Genomic DNA, 23,461 nt, shown 5'->3' with positions numbered 1-23,461 from the left:
TTTCTCAACATCTTTAGGAGTTGAAATGGAAAAAATAGTTATTCATTTGTTTGACCACACGACACAAAGGATCCCTGCAGAGATGAGAGCTGCTCAGGATAAAAATACCAGAATTAGAATCATCCACAGACTTCATACAGGAGTGTTTCCGCTCTGTTGGTGCAGTGATCCAAACAAAAGGAGCTTTTATTTTGACAGCTGAGGTCTTTACTGAGAAAGTGATGAGAAATACAGTGCAGTATATACAGTATTCACAGCAGTTAAGGCGACGTTAAAGGGACATTTCATGCATGTAAATTTGAGTTGCTGTACAACAAATTACACAAAAGGTTCACAAAGAGTTACAAAAGGGTTTGTCACACCCACATTTCAACAAACCTGAAAAGAAGTCACGTAAAAAATAAATTTCCTCCCAGTCAGAAAAGTACAAAAATGTGAGTACAAGCCGATTCTGGACGATATTTACAAAAGCAACCAAGCTCACTGAGAGGGAACCGTCTCCACCACATTTACACAATTAACACGAGTCACATTTCTTTAAAACGCTCTCTTCTCCCAGTTCAGATTAAAGGTGATTGAAAATGTTCTCAGTTGCCAAAACAAAGATATAAATATAGAAGCTTAAAGTGCACATTCTGGCGGAGAAACAGCTGCTCAGGTTTTATTGCTTTTCCCAAAACACTGTGACGACGTGATGCGATGTGATGTGATGTGATGTACAACTGTGGATGAGAGTCAAATCTGTGATTATATAAAAAAACTAATCATTTATTATGACTTCTCCATCCATTAAGATCCATATTTTATAGAATAATCCTGATATTTGTGATCTGAGATCTAATCTAAATGATTTCAAAGCAGGAACGTGTTGTTCTACTTCTAGTTGACAGGTGTTAGCCAAGAGGAGGAAGGATACGGTCAGTGAAGAGGAATGACTGATGTATATCATATTTGTGTTGTTACTTCATGAAGCTAATCTGTGAAACATTTATTTATTGATATTGGTGATTATTCAGCAACTGATTCTGAAGAACAGCCGCCTTCAGCTTGTGAGTGTTTTAAAGGTACAGCACACGAAGAAACAGACTCATCACTGCTTTTTTCAAACATAGTTCAACGACAGGAAGTCCTTGTGATAAATTATCTGTACAGTACATTATAGTACATATATAGTACATTTAAATACGGTCTTTTCTCTTTAGTTTTATCACAGGAGAGGAACTACTTGTTTTGGCAACTGTCAAATCGATCCAGTGGAAGCTTTTATCTTATTTCTTTAGTTTTACCGCTGAATCTTTAAGTAGCTCAAGCTTTGGATACCAAGCTGCACAACATACAGGAAAAAACACAACCTCATTCGCACAAGCCTGCCCGTGGTGTTATTATGGCGTTTGGGAAAAGCACGGCACGATCTGATCCCAGACCAGCCGAGATCTGGCTTTTAAAGGGGCAGTACGTGAGCAGGCGTCAGCCTACGATGTCCACTGTAACCCCCTCCCCTACTTGGGCCACTCAAAAGGTCACTGGCAGATTCTTTGCTTTAACTAACCGGTTCAGAAAAGGTTTGAACAATTCTTTACATGTCCTCGGAAAATCTGGAGCAACCTAAGATCTGATCTGGAGAGACGTCTTCAGGGAGCACAACTCTTTTCATCTAAAGGCGCTGATGTTGGTCACTAACTGTTTCTGTCCTTGAGCTGCCAACATGTTACACACTAAGGAACTGGAAGTATTTAGACAGTCAGTTGTCTAATCAGTTATTTTAAAAGTTTTTCATCTTCCTCACGTTTGATTTTTGATTCATGATTTACTACTTTATGAAGCTACTTGTACTTTGCTGGAGTCTTCATGCTTCTCCTCCCTCACATCTCAGAGGGAAATATTCCACTCCGCTCTGCTTTAGTTACTTTACAGATGAAGATTTGTAAATAGAAATAAATGGAGAGTTTTAACATCTGCATCTTTAAATTAACAGTTTATATAAGTACAGCTGAAAAGTTGATTAATCAATTAGTTGAGTGGCAGAAACTGTTTCGATGATTGTTTAAACCATTCTTACATAAAATCATTTCATGATTGCAGCTTCTCCAATGTGAATATTTGCTTCTTTTTCTCTGAATGATTTGAATTCTGTGAAAGCAGTTAAATCCTTGTGAGCTCTGTTGTCTGGACCAAAGGAGCATTGTGAAGGAGTCACTTCGGGCTCACTGTCACTCAATTAGTGTAGAAAATAATCAGCAGATTAATCCAGAATAAAAATAATCAGCAGCCGCAGTCTGATATAGAATAATTCAAAAGGAAAACCGACAGTAAAATCCTGCTTTTAAAACGGGTGATGATAATCTAATGATACATAATAGTACAACAGCCGCAGGGACTGATGACACTTCACATGCTTTAGCTTGAATAGGACGAAGCAGTTAAGGAGTAATACCAGTAAATAATACTAATATCTAATGCGGCGCCACATAAAGAGTTATTACGAAGGAGGAAGTGAAATATTTTATTCTATATTCTAATATAAAATATATTATATATATATATATATAATATGTTAGATTTTGTCTGCAATATGAATCCTGTCCTAATGGAGCAAAGAAAGGAGCAAACATGTAACCTTCTTATTCTAAGTTCTATGAATCTAGTGCAGTAATAGTATTTTTTATAGAGGAGGAATATTAATGCTTTCGGTCTGGTGTTCTACCAACATGCCGTGAACTTTTCTTCCCTTCTTCAAAGTAGTACTACAGCTCCTTGCACTTCCTCCTCGTCATTCAGAAAAACCTGTCCCGTCCTCGCTTTACAGCTCAAAGTGATTCAAACTAAACGTTTTAACGCAGCCTTTGCTGCCCTCCTGTGGTCAGAGCGGTGCAGCACCACAGATGTCTTTCTGAGAACACTGTGGTGCTGTTCCTGTTCAGAGAAGGTGTGATGGGATGTAATTACCAGTGGAGGAGGATAAAAGCCAACAAGTGCTGCCCCTTTAAAAGTCCTGGTTTGTGCCAGATCTGCATCACCACTGAGTTCTACAGGCACACACACACACACACACACACACAGAATACTGTTGACATAGCAGGCTGTGGAATGAAGCATCAACAGTGTAGTAAACCCAAACCCACCCTGAGTCACACAATCTCATACAGCAACAGCTCCGGCCTGAACCTCGAAGGTTCGGACTAATTCACACAAATGGGTAAAAAAAAAAAAAAAAAAAAGCTTCAAAGGACATCGGTCCGCTTCCTCAAAACAGTTAGAAGACTACAGGAACATTTCACCACAACTTCAAATGTATTCCCCAAATGTAGCACGAAAGGAATCTGTAATCTGACTCCGCTTGGAGTTTTTAAAAGGCCCATTTTTACATAGTTTGGGTTTAAAGGACTAGTAGACCAACTCGAACACTAACACAAACCTGTGCAAGTGGTCCAGTATCTGTCTGTCTGTCTGTCTATCACGGAAGGGGTTCCTACAATGATGGACTTGTAAAATCCTTTTTGTTTAGAGAATCTCTTCTGTCTCCAAAGCCTCCGAACTCCATTGATAAAAACAGTCATTTGAGCCTGCAGGACACTGGGCTTGCTGGTCTATTGCTGTTTTAGGGCTTCTTTCCATCACAGACATTTAGAATAACAATATGAGTGGATGTACTTTACCCTGAAGGATTGTGCTGCAGCCATTGAAGTCTGTCTCATGGCTGCTGGTTGAGGCAAATCAATCTTTTTGTACATATTAGTCATTTAGAGACCAACATATGTAAAAATGATACCACTCATAGTGTTTGGAGTGAGTGAGTGTCGGAGATCTCACATCCTCATTGACCCAAATCTAAAAGTCTAATACACAATTCAGATATTTATCAAGTGTCTCACAGTGTGCAAGCTGATGAGGATCAATATTTACATGTGATGCCTCCGTAAACAACGTGTGATTTCAGCGCAGATACCAGGAGCTGATGAAATGAAACGATAATTCAGCCTTAAAAGGTAGCGGCTGGGGATTTGCTTTTGTTTTAAGACGTGTTTTGGCACATCAGCAAGCTGAATCTAATAAAGAAAACCACATCAGAAGTGCTGAAGTTTCACTGAAAAAGCCCTCAAAATCCCCTCAGGCCCCGCCTCCCTCGGTCAACACCGACTACCAGCACGTGTCAAAAGATTGAAGGAGAGAAGAGAGCACATAAAACATCACATGGACGTGTTTGAACCAGCAGAGAGGCCTGATGAACAGATTAGTGTCCCTGTAGAGGTGAACAGGGACGTGCAGAGAGCTCCACACAAAGTCATAGTAAACACAATTATACCGAAAATATATTAGAGAAAAATAGTTTGGGGATATTTCTTTTTGAATGTATACGAGTCAAACGCCTTATTTCAGTTCTTTATATTATAAATATCTCTAACTTTAAATACAATGTGTAGTTAAAAGTCATCTCCCTCTGTGTTCAGACTGTAGCGTTTGGCTTTATTCTCCTCAGAGAGCTGAGAGCAGTTCACCCTCACACGGTTCAGTAACACCTCCGTAGGAAAGACTGGTGGTTTGTAGAAGTAAGACTTCAGGGTATAAACTGGTTAAAGAACAAGTGGACTTGGTGGTTCTTCAGTGAGCTAAATGATAAACAGCTCCATCCACTCTAAATCTAGAGTTTTAGAGTATTAGGGGCCACTCACAGACAGACACATCTCAAATGTCTCAGCTAAAGTCATCAGGTCTTTAGAAAGTTACCAAACATTATGAGAATAAAAATGATGTAAAAAGTTGCGTCAATTCTATGGCAAAAGTCATACTGCAACATTCTTGTAATACTTTGACAAGAATAAAGCCCCATTTTGTAAAACTACCTAATTCTCAAAATATTACAGAAGTTCTTGTAAAATGATGTCATCATCTTATAGTTACCACGACTTTCTTCCTTTGTTTTTTAAAGAAATTGTAGTATTGTGAGAATAAAGTTGTCACTTTAAAAAAAGTTATTGAGAATATATTTGTCATTTTATGATCAAATTAGTCTTGTCACAATAGTGGCTGTAATTTTATTTTAAAAAATCATAGTTTTTTTAGAGGAAAGTGATCATTTTACGAGAATTGAGATCTTGTAGTGGGGAAATTTACAATTTACTTTTCCCCCCAAATACCATTTTCTTTTCATGACTGTATGAAATATTTTGTCTTCAACTTCTCACTGTGGCTTTAATAGTCTGTGGTGATTTTTGGTACCAACCAGTGTGCGAATTTATTTTAATAAAAAAGAAAAAAAACAAACGGTAAAAATAGTGGACTTGTATTTATGCCCTTCAGTTGACAGTTTGTGTCTCTTGGTTACCTGAAGACATGATGAGAAATCAGGGTTCATGTTCACTCACATCCTCCTGAAACTGAAAAAACACATCATTCGTGGTGAGGGATCACCAGCAGCGAGGCGCAGGTGAAGCGTGGCTCCACCCGGCCGTCTGCTTGGCTTTGTACTGAATTCTTAATCCACCCAAACGTCCCCTCTCATGGATTAGTACAGAAATCCACTTCTGACTGCTTTAGTTCCCTTAACACCAGTCTGCATCCTTAAATCTAATGAGAACACCACAGTGGCGTGTTGTAGCGTCATGTGGAATCATACTCGTGTGTCCATCCAGGAGTGTGTTTGTTCTGTACGTGTCAATGAGAGGAAGCTCCACCCGTCTCCGCTGCTCACGTCAGGAGGGAGGAGGCCTCGTCCACCAGAGCCTGCACTGTGACGCTCACCTTCACCAGGCCCTTCTCCTCCAGGATGTGGTGAGGGAGACACAGTTTGTCCTGTGGGGGGAGGAGGAGGAGACACAAAGGAGAGGGGAGGAGATGTAGAGGCAGCAAAGAGACAACAGCAGCACCAGATTTAGACACAATGCTTCAAAATACCAGGTGTGTTTCTGCAGGTATATCTGTGTGAATACCTTCAACTGTCTCGTCTTCACCGATGCTGGAAAAAACATGGGCGACCAAATCTTTTCCTACATGCAAGTAAAAGTCCTGCTTTCACCGTACATAAGTAAAAGTATTTAGGTGTTATCACCTAAATGTATCAAAGTACTCACTGAAACATTCCCTGTCACTGTTTTCCTACTTGATATGCTGCTGGGTAGTTAAATCTACAGCAATTGTTTGTAGCTTTGCCGTCCTGGGGGAACCACAAATCTCTACAACGTCAACTTTCCATGAGAATATTAACCTCTGAGATGGAGTGGAGAAGAAAAGTTGCACATGATGCAAATGTAATCACATAATGAGGCCTGAATGGACCTCCATGATGTTTGCTGAAGTTCTGCACAGCTGATGTGACTATTGTGCTATTGATCTTCTCAGGAAAAGCAAATAAGCATAAAATACCAAACCACTTCCTCAAGCCCTGGTTCAGGCTTGGCTCAGGCCCTCGAGTCAGGCCTTGCTGCTCTGACTTAAACAATGACTATGCAGAGCAGACGACATTCCTAAACTGCATTTATTACCTCAGTCTTCAACACCGTCAAATATCATACACAAGTCATACAAAAAGTCCAAATCCATTCACATCATCAAAAGGTCTGTGCAGAGGATGTGGCAGCAGCTGCTACTGGAATTAATTCACACAATATGAATGACTGGAACAATCACATCCGTATTGACAGAAAACATCATCTTATGATGGACTCATTCAGCTTGCACTGGGTGATGTCAAATATTCAGAGTTCCATATGTCCTAAACTGTTACTGGGGCTGTCAAACATCAATGAATAAAGGTCAAGCTCCAGTGAAGACACCTGTGTTCATTCACTTTCTGTGAATTAAGCCAACAGCCAATCAGCTGCTTCCATCCAGGGCAATAATATGTTGCAGTAGTGGACAAACATCCGTATTTCTTCAGCTTTAAATTCAGAGCGGGATTCTAATCCTCAGTGTATAAAACCCTCTAAGACAAACAGCTTAAGACTTAAGACTAATATATATCTAACTTCATACCTCATCTAGTGTCTAAAGCCCTTCAGATGTTCTCCAGAAACAGTCATGTTGCATATCAGAACACAGGGAGGATGGTTGATTTAAACCAAATGAGCTCACTGAGGTGTTGGAGCAGGAAATTAATACAGAAATTTGTCTTGACTTTCAAAACATCATATTGAAATAACAGTTTTTAATAACGATTCAGGCAAATTAACATCTAAAACGACATCTAACTGTTTTAAATAATTGTAATATGGCTTCCGTTTGCTCCTCACCACATTAGAAAAGAACACGGACTGGTTTTCTGCAGCTCTGTGATGATGAGCCGCTAAGTCTGAAATATGGGAACAAGCATAAAACATACTTTAACTGTGTTCACTGAGAATCTTCAGGCTTCACATGTGCAGGGAATCATCTTCTGCTCAGAGCTGAACGCTGTGGCAGCCGGAGGCACTCCCTCCATCAGTGATAACTACACTGCTGCAGTGCCGTCTGGCGGCCATATTGGAGGTCTGGTATTCTTTATAGTGGCATTCGAACAATAACTTGTTAGTCTGTCAGCTCGCTCTAACCACTGCATTTTAACCACCTACACCTGTTGGTCTGAATCATTATTTCACTTTATTCTTCTGAATTTTATTCACGTATTAATTCTTCCTGCTCGGTTGCTGGTCGGAATTATTTTAATTTGCAAACTTCTCAGTGGTTTTAACTGACATACATTATCTTTTACTTGTGCTTGCTTATGTCTAAAGTTTCATCTTAATAGTATCCACACAGTGTCACATGTTGTGCAGCACACTGTGCTTCCATCTAGAATGAAATGTGCTTTACAAAAATGCTCCCTTGCCATTTATTTGCCTTGTATCTATTTCCGTGTCGTGTCAGTGCGATTTCATCAGAGTTGGTCGATCAGAACGGTCAGCACTGCATTTCCATGGTTTCAAGGTTGACTCAAACCTTAAACCATGAACATGTAATATAACATGGAGAGTGCCTTTAGCCATTAATGCAGCTTGGTAGCGAAGAAGCAGAAGGTCATGTGCATGTAACATTTGAAAACAGCCTGTAAAATCACTGATTCTATGTAGAAAATAACTACATGGCCCTCTGCCACATGTCCACTGGACCTCCACCATGGTGCCAAATGGCTCCTGGGATTTAACAAACCCAGCAAAATACTGTAGTCATCATAGTAACGCCAGGCTGCTCTGTACACTACTCACAGTACTAAATTATACATACATCTAAAATCTGAACACAACCAATGAATTTGTTTGGTTATGGAGAAGACGCTGATACTGGCACACGTTTTTATTTCTTTATCATTCTTCCAACTTTGTGCTAACGTCCCTCATTGCTCCACTAGGTGAACAAAACAAGAATGTGATCCTAAACCTTATTAGTCCTGCACAGATCAGACTATCCCTGCTGACCAGCATGTTGATAAGACATCAGTGGCTTTAAGTAACCTGCTGCTCCACACTTCCCGCTCCTGTTAAGAGCTTCGCTGTTTATTGCAAAGACACAAAAACATTTTTTTTTTGTGGTTTTTAAACCCAAAAGGGCCACAGGACGAGAGAATCAAACAGAAGAAGGAGAAGAATGTGAGGAGAGGGGCTCCATGCTCACGCTTGCATTCGTATCACATGGGATGAACAATTTATTGATGCCACATGGGATAATTCAAATGTCATTAAAGTAGGTTTTGAATGGCATTCCATGGTTTTGTGTTAAAGAGCAAGTACGCTCTTAAACTCTGCAGTCAGAGCTGCCAGGCACGGGCAACTTCTAGAAAAGACACGAACGTTATGTCTGAAAAGTGAAGCCAAGGCGGACGTGCTTTGAGTCCGATTACATAGAAGTCTATAAGAAAAGGACCCTGCTAAAATAGCCCATAAAGCAGGGTGTGCTTTAGGGCAGGACTAGCTTGTGACATCAGGCATTCTTAATGGAATGAATATCACTTCTGGTTTCAAAACCAAGATGGTGACGCTCATAAAGCCAAACTCTGAGCCCACTAAGTGTGACCTCAGAATGGGAGCCGATCATAATCTTGTAAAATCATTGGCCATGCCTTCACAAATCTGCCTTTATAGCCTACTGAGCACATCATCTTTTCACAGTAAACATCTTCTGCTCCTTTTATCACTGGGTGGCCCATCGAGGCCGATGTCCTGGAGAGAACTGTTGTAATGTTTTCACTACTCCACACAATCTCTGTGCTCACGTTTGTCGACGTACGGTGAACGTTAACAAGCTCAGAAATGTAAAACATGAATGCACATCCCCATGTGACATAAATGCACCAAATAAATAAATAAAAAGAGAAGTAGTCTGGGCAGAAGGGGGGCAGGTGACTGACATGAGCCTGTTGTCATAGTTATGTTAGCTCACTCCAGCTATAGGCCACGAACAGCAGAACTAGGCAGAGGACGTGAAGCAGGCTTGAGCCAATAAGGTCCCAGATTTGCCATGCGGGAGGCGGGGTTTGAGTGGTGACAGAAACCAATGAGGGAGTCTCTGACACCCCAGAGGAGGCGGGGTTTGAAGTCGAGATTGCCTCTTGCTGTTTCCTGTCCAAAGAGGTTGTATCCAAGGCAACCAGCGCCTGAACTGTGGCACAGACCGGCTGCAGGCGGCACTGGATGATGTCATAGGGCGAACAGAGGGAAAACTGGCGCCCCCATTTGGAAGTCAAAGTGAAATAAATGAAAGGAGGAAAGAAGGAAGAAAATACAGCAGGAGGTGAGGATGAAGAAGATGAAGGAAGGATAAGGGAAAACAGTGGAAAAGAAGATGCAACAAAGATGGGAGAAGGAAACAAGGAAACAGTTGGTGCAGGAGGTAAAAAAGATGAGGAGGAACCAAAAAGCATTGGGAGGAAGAAGGAAAAGGGAAGATAGAGAGTGGAATTGAAACAGAAGATGAAAAACAATATAAGATGAAGGTGTGAAGGAAACAACAGGATGCAATTGATGGAGCGAAGAGGGAAAGAAGTAGAGAAAAGAAGACACAGGTGGTGGAGCGAGTATGTGATGAAGAGGAGGACGATGAGGGAAAGGAAGAAACCATTGAACCAAAACCAAAAGTTCAGATGCAGAAATAATCCAGGAGAGATGTGAAAAAGAGGAGAAGAAATGATGATGATGAGAAGAAAGGGGAGGAAGGAGGTGTGGTGCGATCCAGCCGGAAAGTAAAAAGAGAAAGAAAAGGCAGGAGGTTAACCAATGAATACAGAGGTCGAAGGTCATAGACAAGAGAGAGTGAGCTGGTGGGATGAGGCAGGGGTCACCATGGCAACGAGCAGGGATGCTTACTGGGAGGATGACAGGTGCCCTCTCCTCTCTCCCAGTGAGCAGACCATAATGATGGGTGAAGTGGCTGATGGGAGAGCCAGTGCAGCGCAGCAGGCCAGCAACATTAGCACAGAAGCTATTAGCACGTTAGCTTGGAGAAGAAGCTTTTAGCACGTTAGCTTGCGGAGGCGTCAGTGAAGCATTCAGGCCGCAGGTGGTCAGCAACGTCCACACAGAGGCTGGACGCAGTCTGCAAGCAGCAGCAGCAGAGATGGAGGTCAAAGGTCAACCAGTAAGAAAAACAGGAATGACCTGACGTCTGTAACCTTTTCTTTTTTCCTCTCAAGGAGACATGCCACATAAAACTCAACTTTAGTAGATGGAAAGAAACAAAAATCAGGAAATAGACGTACCAACGCGATTAAAAATATATGAAACAAAAAGACAGAATACAAACAAATGAACAATATGAGCTAAAGTGTATTATAACTGTGGCCTCAAAGGCATCATCAAGCATGATTAAAAATGCCTCTGCCTTTCTCTCTAACTGCTCTCACATGGGATTCACTGAGAAACGCTCAGCTGGTTGGCTTAGCTGAGCACAGAGACTGGAAATGGGAAATCTGACAGGCTGGCTGCCCGAAGGAAACAAAATCCTGTTAAAGGCATTGATCAACATGTTTAGCTTGGTGGTTGTCCATGATTTGGTACGAGGGGTTATGTGCCACACTATTTCTTGATTGGGACCTTGTAACCAATGGAGACTCCAGGAAGTGAGTGGTCTTAACCAAGAAATGGTCCAATATGTAATGCCATTTTCTAGTTTTATACCGCACAAGTTAAACAAACAAAATATAACCCGTTAGGATTTTACAAGCTGTTTCCACCTGTTTCCAGTCTTTACGCTAAGCTAAGCACAAAAACTAGCGGTTACTTCATATTTTGCATCCATATATGAAAATGGTATCAAGATTCTCATCTATCGACCAGAAAGCAACAACGTGTATTTCCCAAGATGTCAAACTTCTGAGACACCTGCACTGAGTCACAAGGTTTCACACATCCAACCTGCATGCTCTGACATCAGGGGAATCTCACACACACACACACACACACACACACACACACACACACACACACACACACACACACACACACACACACACACACACACATCGGTCGATCCCTGTCGTGATGGAGGAAGCTAGAGGCCAAAGCCAGCGATGACAGCGATGATGACTGGGCGTTACATGTCGACAGTAATGACCCCGTTTAAAAGCGATGGGAACAAACAGGAGGCAGGTGGGAACATTAAACCAGTCCTGGGAAAATGATGAGAGGATTCTCAAGTTTCACTTTAGAGGTAGAAACATGATTTGGGTAGCAGCAGATATAGTTAAAATTGTTGTATTGATCAGTTCTCAACCGTGAAGTAAAGACCTCCCACGAGTGAGATTCTCTTTTTGATTTGTATCCATTCTGATTTCAGGAGGATCAGATGATGAAACAAGGTTGAGGACTGCTGCTGTAAAAACAAGGACTCCTCAGCCTTCCTCCCAGACCTGGTTTACAGTTTAGTGTCGTCATCAGTGTCCTGCAAAAATCCTCAATTTCACCTCAAGATAATGTAGCTGCATTGTCGCTGATGTAAATGTTCAACAGACTGAAGACTTGTGTTTTTGCAGGACACTTTCACACTTCTTTGTACATGTTGATCAAAAACCAGTCAGCTGAAGCCAAAACATGTTGATGAGGAAGTGTGCCTGTTAGATTTTGGTTCCTCTGATGAACTGGGGGTGTTTTCAGGTTGGAGATTCAAATCCCTTCAATGGATTCCATGAGTTATGCTGCGGACTGTGACTTTAGCCTTCTTTATGTTACATTTTGGCAGATTGGCACCGTTAACAAAAGATGCAGAAGTAGGCTGGGAACACACAGCTTACGTCACCTCTGCGTGGCGGCTACCTCGCTGAACTGCTGCAGCTCACGCTCGTGTGTTGTCCACACAGACAGCATGTCTGCAGCTGTCTGCCATCTTTCCACACTGAGCCTGCCTTTGATAACAGTCATGAATACCGTGTTTACCGGACTATAAGCCGCTACTTTTTCCCACGCTTTGAACCCTGTGGCTTACACAACAATGCGGCTAATCTATAGATTTTTCTTCACTAACGGCCATCAGGGGGCGCAGGAAGTGCAAACACGAGACAGACGCAAAGAAGAAGACGCTAGTTTTTGGCGGACTCAACGCATAACGCAGCACGATACGCACGAACGCAAAATATTTATCACACAAGGTGTGTGACGGAGATGTTCTGAGGCTCTTCAACTGCGACACTGAAGAAGACGACCTCAGTGGTTTCAGTGCAACAGGAGGAGGATGAATAAAAACATTCATGACTTTTCTGTTTTGTTCCATCAGCCGTTTTACTGCCGTGTTACAGGCACTGTTTGGAAACAATTAAGGTATGTAAATAAACATTTACAAAATCTTTCTGTGTAAATATCTCATTTCACAACGTATATATCTGCAGCTTATAGTCTGGTGCAGCTAATATATGTAAAAATATTGGTTTCTTTTTAGTGGGTGCGGCTTATACTCCGATGCGCTCTATAGTCCGGTAAATACGGTAATTAAATATTTCACTTTCACTAAACAATAAATGAAAAAAAATAAATGAAGGGATTGCTCTGACGACACACGCACTGCTGAGGTCGGCAGTGTGTCCCCAGTGTTAGCTGTTAGCACTTCCTGTTTGAAGTTCCCATGGATGTACAAGCAACTACCACTGGATTACTTTGATAATAAAAGGACGTTTCCCTGTCTGTGATGTCTATGTGGATTTATAGGTGTTTACTTGTGATGGACATTGTTATATCCCCAGGAAGAGGAAGTTACACTACATTTTAGAGTATGTTCAATTTCGAATACAACTTGAAAAGTTTCAGTTATAAAGTACCTTTATTGCCTTCATAAGCCATCTGTCATGGCCACGGCTGGTCCAACTGCTGACCTTGTTGATAAGCAGCCAATCAGCAAAACAAACTACGATAACTAGCTTCCTGTTATATCCTCCCTTCAACTGCCCAACGGCCCACTGGGGAGGACACCTCACCGTTTGAAAACCTCTGCTTGAATCAAATTATTCAGCAATAACTCAACTATTGACTCAACAATTCCAATTGTAATAATCAGTTTGATAAGAACAACTGTTCAGTGTTTGGTGTCGTAGGACAATCTTTAGCTGGAACGACCCCCAGTTCTGAGAGGTGACCGCACTGCTGGTGGAGCGCTGACAGGGTGAGGCTTTGCTTACTGGATAAAGTGGCATTTCTTACCTCTGGTACGCCAATCTTTCTACAGGCGTCCAGGAAGTTCTCCACATTTCTCCGACACTTGGCCATGCTGAGTTTGGGCTGGAAGCACAAAGTCACACAAAGAAGCATTCGTACAAAATATTAATTTTCTAAACTACGCTTCAGGTGCTTTTTCTGGAAAAACAGAATACATTTCCATCTCCATGACCACCAGTTCTGGATATCATCATGCATATTCATATCTGCGGTCAAAGGTCACGACCGGCAGTCTGAGACGTACCACTGCGGGCGAGGGAACGTGGATGCTGCCGACAGAGCGGGGGCGAATATGATTGGCCAGGTGGCAGAGCACGACGCCGTCCATCAGAGAGGATCCGAGGTCTTCAGACAGGACGACCTTCAGCCTGCTCTCGATGCTCTGAGGAAAACAATATGAAACGATAGTCTCAAATCCACACCACCAACAGAAAACAATACGATCTGTGCACTACTCCAGTTTGGTAGCATACAGTTTTCCCAGTGAGTATATGATAAATTCATGGTTTTACAGTTTTGTATTAACGGGATATTTTGAAAGAGTTGAACTGAAGGTGCAACTTTGCCCCAAATAATGACCATTAATAGCACACTAAAAAAAAAACCTGTGCTGTAAGAGTGCCTCACATCTCGCAGTTGCTCCATGAGCTCCAGTTCCTCTCGCAGCTGCTCCATCTTTCTTCTCATGGTGAACTGAGGGTCAACAGACTCCAGGCTCTTGTGGCTCCGCAGGAACACTGCAGCGAACACAAGAAGACGACAGGTGGCGTCAGGCCGAGACAGCGGCGACGCAGGACACCTCTACATGTACACCATGATCCAGCCAGGGTCCAAACACATTAGCAGTAACACCACAGCAACATCTTTGAAACGTGCAAAGATCAGGAATCAGAATCTACACGCGAGCATTTTACAATAATAATGGTGGAAAATGTACCTTCGGACGTTTTCGAGCTTTTGTTGGTTTTTTTATCTCTTTCTTTTTATTTTGAAATCACTGGATCGTTGATTTCAGACACAGGTAGCCTCTATTTTTAGCCAATAACTGTGGTTTTGTCGGCTGAAATGAAAACTGCTGCTGCTGATACGGCTACATACGTGATGTCACACCAACTCAGGGCTGTTTAATGTGCAAAAATGACTGAGGCTATGGGTTTCAGGTAACAATGTGACAAAATAATAAAGGAATAACCCGGGGAGTCATAACAAATGAAGACGCTTCCACACCAGACACACAGTTAGCACGTCACCTGCGGGAGACTTTAAGCCTTCGGTTCGTCACCCATCTGTTTATATGATCTACATGTAGGGTAACTGACTTCTTCATGTTGACGTATTCAGTGACACAGAAAAAAGGCTTTCTGCCATAAAAGATGTAGAAAGCTTACGTAAGCACAACGTTCACAGGCACTCATGCAGTCAGTGCACTTTCAGCTCTGCCTTTGTCTTAGGAGCGCTCATGTGGAGAGTGCTCATCGCTCCGTTATAACAGCCTGCACAGCAACACACTGAAAACTGACAAATGATACGTTACAACCTTTCCTGCCATTATACGTGCAAAATGATTGTGACGGCAGAAGATTTTGTTAGATTAACCTTGTACCAATATCGCTGCTGAAAACACCCGATTACAAGTAAAAGTCCTGTCAAAATCTCACAGTACAGTAAAGTGTAAGTGTTTTTTATTTTTATTGATGCTGTCAGCTAAATGTCATGGAGTAGAAAATATTCAAGTAGAGTACAAGTACCACAGTAAGCCAGTTCAGAACTTAAACGTGCTCATGTTCCACCAATGATTTCACTTTTTTGAAACACAAATCAAATTATTTCAACAATTTGTTTGTATTCTGTTTCTAGGCCTGACACTTCTTTCTAGAAAATTCCTGCAACGCGACAAACAGCGCTGCTTGCACTTGAATGTGAGTCAGGTGTTGGCATCGACTCGGCCAAGTGTAATAGTCTCCTCCTTCAAATGTTGCACTGGGCCAGTTGCAACAGTCTTTGCGCCAACCAGTCATTTAGACACCAAGATAAGAAGAATAGGGCCCAGTTACAGACATGAGTGTAGTGCCAGTCCAAACATCTGACTCTCAGTAAAACGTGAGTAAGCACAGCTCCCAAAATACCCAAACTTTCCTTTACAATACTGCCAAACTGATTGTTTTCCTTACACGAAAAAATATGACAGCAATCAGAACAGGAACTCAACAGAAACTGGAAATAATGGGTAATAAGAGTCTGTTGTCTAAATGATAACAGGCTAAGAAAGAAGAGCAGCTTCTCCACATGGAGTGAAGGAGGACAACGACTGTGAAACACACTTGCACAGACTGAACCAAAACACACACACACACACACACACACACACACACACACACACACACACACACACACACACACTGCAGAAGGGTGAATCAGTCACCTTCTCTGTGTCGTATTTTCTACACATAAACCTGCATTTTCCAGCTAAATGAAGCTGAACTGAAGCTTGTGCCTGTGTAGTTCCACTAAAAGACAACAGGAGGGCACTGCAGCCTCTCTCAGGTTCGTCTCATCTCTTCTCTCAGGACTGTCAGTCCATGTGCAGTGCTTTCTCTCTCCTCTTCATCATACTCAACCAAAGGTAAAGGGGAAATTTGTGGACCAAAATCCAAAAGGGTTCACGCACCCACATGAATCAAGACGTCCTCTTGATTCAGTGTTCAGTCGAATTTACTGCAGCAGATTAAAATACACAGATGTCTAAACAATTCATCTAAACTCAAAACCTTCCTAAAGAAGAATGGTATACAACATTATTTACTTACTCTACTTATCTTATCTAGTTTTTTAGTCTGGCTTTTACTTAACTGTTTTATTATCATTGCACCTACCTGTCTGAATGGTGCTATACAAATAAGTCTGATTGATCGATTGATATTTCCAACAGGTGGCTACCTGTAGTGGCAGAGCGGTGTCCTCACACCTGCCTCGATGAAAACCTCCCAGTGCTATAAATAAATATATATTCAACTCAGAAACACTGCAAAAGTTAGACCACTATTATCGTCCTTTGACTTGATGCTAAAACCCCCCAGGAGCGTCCCAGAGGCGGATTGGCGCTCCGCTCCACTAAAGATACGCGCCTGTTCTATGTTCGACCAAGTCAGCACGGTGCACATGAGGCAGACAGGAAGTCAGAAAAACAAAAAAGAATCCGGTCAGTTTTCAAGATAAAAGCTGCCGTGCAGACTTTCAATTGTATATTGTATATTTATAATTGGCAGCATCAGTCAGAGGGGGTTTTAACGCCATGTTCGACAAGAGCTTCATCTTGGATGTGAAGAAAAAACCTTTCACTGTCACATGAGTTGCTGTCTGTAGCTACAGCACCACGAAGCAGTAGGCGAAGCTTGTTTGGACACGTTAGAAAATCAGAAGGAAAATGACCAAATCAACTAAATCTGAACAAGTCAACTAATGAGCCAGGCTAAACGCTCCACGCCCGGAACACTCCTGAGACGACTGCACCCGGAACACAACACAGATGTCCCTGCTGGCTTTTCGGGGTTACAACACACCTAGTCTTCACTTTTTCCCTCCTCAGCTGCTGTCCCCTTTTCACTTACTCCCCATTGGATCATCCAAGTTTGTTGACTTTTTCAAACAGCATTTAAACCCACTCTTTTCTCATGGTCTTTCTATGATTTTGAGGGTGTGCCGAGTGGTGACTGGCGGCTGCGAGCTTTCTAAGTTCATACGTACATTGTGTTTGAATATATTTTCTTGTATGGCGTTTTTGTTTCCATTGTCAGTGCTGTAGAGCACTATATAAATAAAGCTTCACTTACAGTCATTTTTACTAACTGGGCCTTTAAATGTCAGTGGCCTTGTGTTGGTGTGACCCGACAGGAGGAAAGAGCGTGACATCCTTTCAGTGAGCATCCCAAGTCTAAGAGCTGTGAAGAACTCTTAGACATTCAGTAGAATTAAGACACAGTAATGAGTTGTTTGATGAAGGGCAAACAGTTTTATCTCTCTCACTTCATCATCTAGGTCAAGTCATTTTACAAGCCGCCCACACTCCTCCTCCTCCTCCTCCTCTCTCCATCTTTTCCTTACTCCTCTCTCTAAATGTGTCTTTGTCTTTCTGCCATGTGGACACTTTGAGCCTGCAGCGCCTCGTTCCTGTGTCTCCTCCTCTGACGGGTTATTAAAAGGTTTTGGGAGATATATTTAAAAACCCTTGCACGAGGGCGTGTGGGTCTTTCTGTCGTCTGCTTCACAAATAAACTATTCCTAGCTCGCTAAATATAGGAACTTGTTCATACAGTCAGTTCACCATTTTACAAACAGAACCGCAATTTTTTTATAAGATCACACACAGGCCCAAACTCTGGTCTGCAAAGTCTCTCCTGAACATTCATGATCACTCTGCAGTTTGTTTAAGAGAAACTGGACCCAGGAAAATAGTCAGGCTGGTGCTGCCAACAGCAGCACGCTGCATCACAGAAAAGTACAACAAACCACACCTGCCCCAAACCCAACTGCTTTAACCGGCTTCTTCCGTCAAGCCTTATGGGTATTAGAGTTTCTTACGGCCATGAGTGAGGCCGAATGGACAGAAAGAAGACTAAGTCTGTGTTTCATTATTTAGCCCGCCCTCATTAACTTCCTATGAAATTCCTCCACGCACAATGGCGTTCTGCTTCTCTGGAAAACTCAAGTGAACCGGCGTGTGAGCGCAGAGGGAGCGAGTCATCAAAGACCGTCACTTAGCGCCACAGATCACCCACTGTGCATCGGTTTCCTGTCTTTGCACTATGACATCGACAACCTGCTCATTTACAGTCTTTAAAACGAACGTGTGTGATTGAAACAAACAGAAAGAATGTGAAAGTAATCTACAAATGTCAGTAACAACATCCAATATCATGCAAATGATTCGCTAGAATGTTACAATTCCCCACTATTTGCATTTAGAACTATCCATGTTACTGAATCAGGGCACACTAAAGCACTGCACATATAAGTGACAATCCACTGTGACTACTGACAACAAGGGCAGGTGCAGTCCATAAAAATGTCCAACTTCTTTCCCTCCGCTCTCCAACAGGTCTTCGTGTGACGTGTGTTTGCTATGTAGGGCCAAGAGGAACTACTAACAGCTTCTGACTCTAAAGCTCTGCAGGGCCGTGCTTGGAGCTACGTTCTAACACCAGCATGCTAACATGCTCACAATGGCGATGCTAACATAATATTGTGTAGCAGGTATGATGTTTGCCACGGTCACCATCTTGGTTTAGCGTTTTGGCATGCTAACGTTTGCCGACTAGCAGTTAACACAAAGCACAGCTCAGGCTGTGGGAATGTCATTAGTTCTGTAGGTATTTGGTCATAAACCAATATATTGGACAAATAAAATGTCAACCTGATGACTTCCTGTTAGTACAAAACTGTAAAGTGCAACCCTAAAACAAGAACCCTGGAAAACTGGGATACAATAAACACTGTACAACTAATATGTGCTATTGAACCTGCACGGTTGTGTTTTGGTGGAGTATTATGAAGTGGTTGAAGTATTTTATCTTACCTAAAAATAATAATACAGTTGGATGAGCTCATTGTTCCTGCCTGGCGCCACAGATGCCACAGTGACTCCTCCACACTGAGCCTTTACCCGCCCCCCCGTCTCTGTGGTACAGCTGACAGATAATATCTGAGATCAGAGAGCTGATCTGTGCCTGTGTGTGAGAAACAGACATTTTCTCACAGTTCAGAGTGTTTGTTTCTATCTTTGAGACTGGTGAGAGATTTCTCTCTGAATCTGACATCAGTGCAAAGTGTCAGGTTCAAGTTCCTCTGTAGGTCACATGGAGTGAAAAGTTAGTAGTTTCTCTTAAAGGGAACATGCACGGATAAATGTATACAAAACTATTTTATCATTCATATTTCAACTGTATCTATACAAAGATGGCACCAGCTTGTTGCAGCAGCTCTGTCTCTTTGTGTAAGTTTCTTAATGGACTAATGTTTCGGCACATGTGCAGTGTTCTGTATTGTGTATTGTAATGTATATCATGTATCATGTAGCCTTTAAACTTAATGTCTTTACAGTAGTAATCTCAAAGATCTCCAAGCGGTAACTGCAGATGTGTTTTTGAACCTCATTCCAACAGAGATCCAAACACCAAACAACAATCTGCTTCTCTGTCACACTTCTGCTTTCAGTTTCTGCTCAAGTGCTCAACAGAACCTCAGCAGGATTTATTAATCCTGATCTAACTGTGTTTGCAGTGAGCTGAACATTTATGTGGGTCACTGAGACTCGGTTGATGCTGTGTGATTACTGTAAGAGTACTTTGAAGAGTTCTGTTTCTGTTTCTTGTTTCTACATTAGTATTGCTGCTGCATTAATGTGGAAGCTAGATTTTTACTAATGTAGATGTATAAGGTTGAACTAATTTTAACTACTTTATACTTTATATACTGTTGGGTAGTTTAATCTCCAGCAGTGCATCATAGTCTGTCAGATCACCATATGATTGTGGTCTCGCTGTCCTGTGGAAACCAGGCTGTGTTCAGGCTTTGTGACGATGTATTGTCTTCATTTCATGAGGACAAATGACAACAGTGTTTGTTCGTGTCTGTGAAATGATAATGATGTGATAGATCAGTGCATAAGGTTGGCACGGTGAGTGAGTGGTGGAGCAAGGGAAGAGTGAGCGAGCTGTAAAGAAAGTGACGGTGAATACAAGCAGAGCAGCAGAAAAGTTTTGCACTAGTTAAGAACAAAAGCTGTAGCTTCTAAAAAACAACGTTATTGTGCTGGCAGCTACTGGACAGTGACCCCCCCGAGTAGGAGGCTGACACCGGAAACACAAGCAATATGTTGAAACATCAGTGCTGCTGCCCTCGAGAGAGCAGCACGTCTGATACCGAGAGCAAATATCAAATGTTAGAATAACATCGACGCCATGCAGCAACATTAGCAGATTTTTTTTCTCTAGCAAGCCTGAGTGGAAACAAATGCTGTACAAATATTCTCCCATTTCAACCCTTTTATAGAATGACAGTAGACGCTGTGTTCAAATTCAGAGATAAGAAGACAGTTGCCTACTTTTTCCCCAGACAAAACTGTTCAGGAATCCATAAAGAACTTGACTGATAAGCAGAACTTATCAGACTATTACTTCCAGAATTTCCCCCCGGGATCAATAAAGTATTTCTATCTATCTATCTATCTATCTATCTATCTATCTATCTATCTATCTATCATTTGTATAATAAAACCTTACCCATAAAGGAGCACTCTTCCTTTAGGTTATCACACACATTCAAAATCATCACATATGAGGACACCTGTTTTCCCTGGACAGAGAGAGGATGGACACATCTGTAAAGACATCTGTAAAGTAACTTAAGACGAATATTGTGGAGTAAAAACTACAACATTTCCCTATCAGATATTAGTGGAGTATAAGTATAGAGTAAAAATGGAAATACTCCTAAAAGTACCTCAGATTTGTACTTCACTCCACCAGTGACCCTCATTATGCTTCTAATTTATTCAAGTCTGTTGCAGTTTGTCCCTTCTGTCTGTATTCTTCATTTACTTTCACTTCAGCATGACTACACACACACACACACACACACACACACACACACACACACACACACACAGGGTGAGGATTGGTTGTTAATGAGGTCACAACGAGCTGTGATGATGTCTGGTGATGTCACCCTCCCTGAGGGTATTTCTATTATGGACCAATAGACATAAGGTTATCACACTCACACATGACTGCTGCTGTAGAAACACACAACACATCAGAGGAGAGAGCTTCTGCACAGCACACAGAGGCATGTGGGCTCCATGCACATTAACATACACTACAGTGTTAGATTCAGACATCAGCGCTGATCGGTTGGACTGATATAAAAATGAAACCAAGATCTAACAAGTTGTGGTTTGAAAGTGAACTGAAAGAGTCTCTGGAGGTCTGTGAGAGATTTGTTAGCATTCAGAGGTTATTACAGTGAGTGTGTGAACAGTTAAACAGCTCACAGACACGCCTAACTTCCTGCTACATATCAGAGCCTTTTATGGACCAACTGACACAGCTCGCCTTGGGGGAAAAACACACACACACACACACAGCTGTGATCCATCTAAAATCTTGGACTCCACTCCTGTGGAAGTGGAATACTCCTTTAGGGACCATTATCTAACACTTAAAATATAGGAGCTAAAAATACATACACACACACACACGAGTGCAGACAAAACCCAGACTCATTCATATTGCAGACGCTGAGCACACACACAAATAAAAACACACACTTTGGAGAGACATCAGACAATCCTAATATGGCCTCTGCTGTCTCAGGTTGTCTGATAGTTTGAAGTCTGCAGCTCACATCCACACACGGCGACGGAGGAAGCGGTTGTCGTACAGTTAGCCGGAACATGTAACAAGGCTGCTGCTTTCTGGAACCTCAAGCAAACCAACAGAGGGAAACAGGACGACGGCAGTGACGCTGTCCGTCAGGAGGCCACTGCTGTGTGTTGTCATTAAGACTTTGTTTTTGTCATTGCGTGTCACACAACAACACAATGAGCTGACCAGCAGGGGAGTGCTGGACCAGTAACTCCTGTGTTCTGAAAGGTAAAGTTACTGTTGTTGTCGAAAGGAGTTTGATGGCTTGCAGCCGGCTGAGGTGATCTGCTGGACCAGTTCCAAAATGTGTTGGACTTTCTTGTCATTTTGAATCCAAATCATTGTAAATAAAAATAAGGCCCAAGTTTAAAACTACAGGAGTGATCTTTTATGACAAAGTGAGTCTAACAGAACAAATTTTAAAGTCTCGCCAATACAAAAAGTAGCACCGTTTTTAACAGCAGATTTGAGATGCACGATGATATTGAGCTGTTTGTTACACTTCCATGGATTATTGCATCACATGTATTCAAGAAGGAGGGCGAAGACAAGCCCTTCACGGTGAACACTAAAGTGTTCAATAAAACCTTTGTTGAGGGAGACACAGAAAAAAAGACTTGTTGCTACTCTACAATTGATCGGTTTTCCTCAAATACTGAAAATTCACACATTTGAGTCCTAACAATTTTCTGCACTTTTTGTACGTTGGCATTCTAACAGAGCTCACTTTGGATCATTTCAGACCTTCCAGGACTTGCACATACACTTTTTTTGTTCCTTTCTTTAATCTTGATGCTCACACATTTTGACAAACTTCAATATCTGTGTGTGACTACGCTGATGTAGTAATGCGCGCACACACACACACACACACTGAATGTAACTTCTACCACATGTGTCTGCTTCTCCACAGCTGCCGCACTCGCATGTGAACAGCTGGAGATGAAAGCAGATTGTGGTGAAGCTCCTCTTTGATCAGAGACTGCTGCTACCACACACACACACACACACACACACAGTAATGTAAAACACCCTAATGTGTAGTTTCAGGCAGGGAAACACACTAGTACTAGCAATCGACTTCACATGAAATCAAATGAGTCATGTTGTCAGTCCACGCCAGAGCGAAGTGCTGTTGAGTTACCGTGGGCCGCTGAAACTGGTCATCAAAAACAATCGTTTGAGGGTTAAAAAAAAAATCCCTTGATTTCCATATAACTTTGCATAACTAAAAAGTAGAATTTCCATGGCCTATAAATGTAACATGCAAAAAAAAATCCCAAAAATCCCATCCCACCCAAAGCTCCTGAAATTTCGCTGCCATGTTTGCCAACTTTGGCTCATTGGAGCACGAGATGAGGGGGGCACTAAAATATCACGTGAACATAAACAAATCAGAATGCGTGTGAAAGCAGACGACCCAAACACTTTACAAAA

General features: G+C 42.0%; 1 protein-coding gene across 1 annotated transcript in view; it reads right to left on the bottom strand.

Annotated features, from left to right (window-relative positions):
• Nucleotides 1-9,334: 9,334 nt before the first annotated feature.
• lrch1 (leucine-rich repeats and calponin homology (CH) domain containing 1) overlaps nt 9,335-23,461 on the bottom strand; it is a 77,257-nt gene continuing 63,130 nt past the window's right edge. The window contains exons 16-19 of the mRNA XM_070838539.1: nt 14,232-14,341; nt 13,849-13,986; nt 13,590-13,667; nt 9,335-9,628 (exon numbers count right to left, since the gene is read on the bottom strand). Of these exons, the coding sequence (XP_070694640.1) occupies nt 9,335-9,628; nt 13,590-13,667; nt 13,849-13,986; nt 14,232-14,341 (620 nt within the window). The remainder of the gene's footprint in view (nt 9,629-13,589; nt 13,668-13,848; nt 13,987-14,231; nt 14,342-23,461) is intronic.

The sequence above is a fragment of the Pempheris klunzingeri genome, chromosome 10, assembly GCF_042242105.1.
Source record: "Pempheris klunzingeri isolate RE-2024b chromosome 10, fPemKlu1.hap1, whole genome shotgun sequence".
In the NCBI taxonomy this organism is placed as follows: Eukaryota; Metazoa; Chordata; class Actinopteri; order Acropomatiformes; family Pempheridae; genus Pempheris; species Pempheris klunzingeri.
The sequence above is the reverse complement of the archived record's forward strand: the minus strand, read 5'-3'. Positions and strand labels throughout refer to the sequence as shown.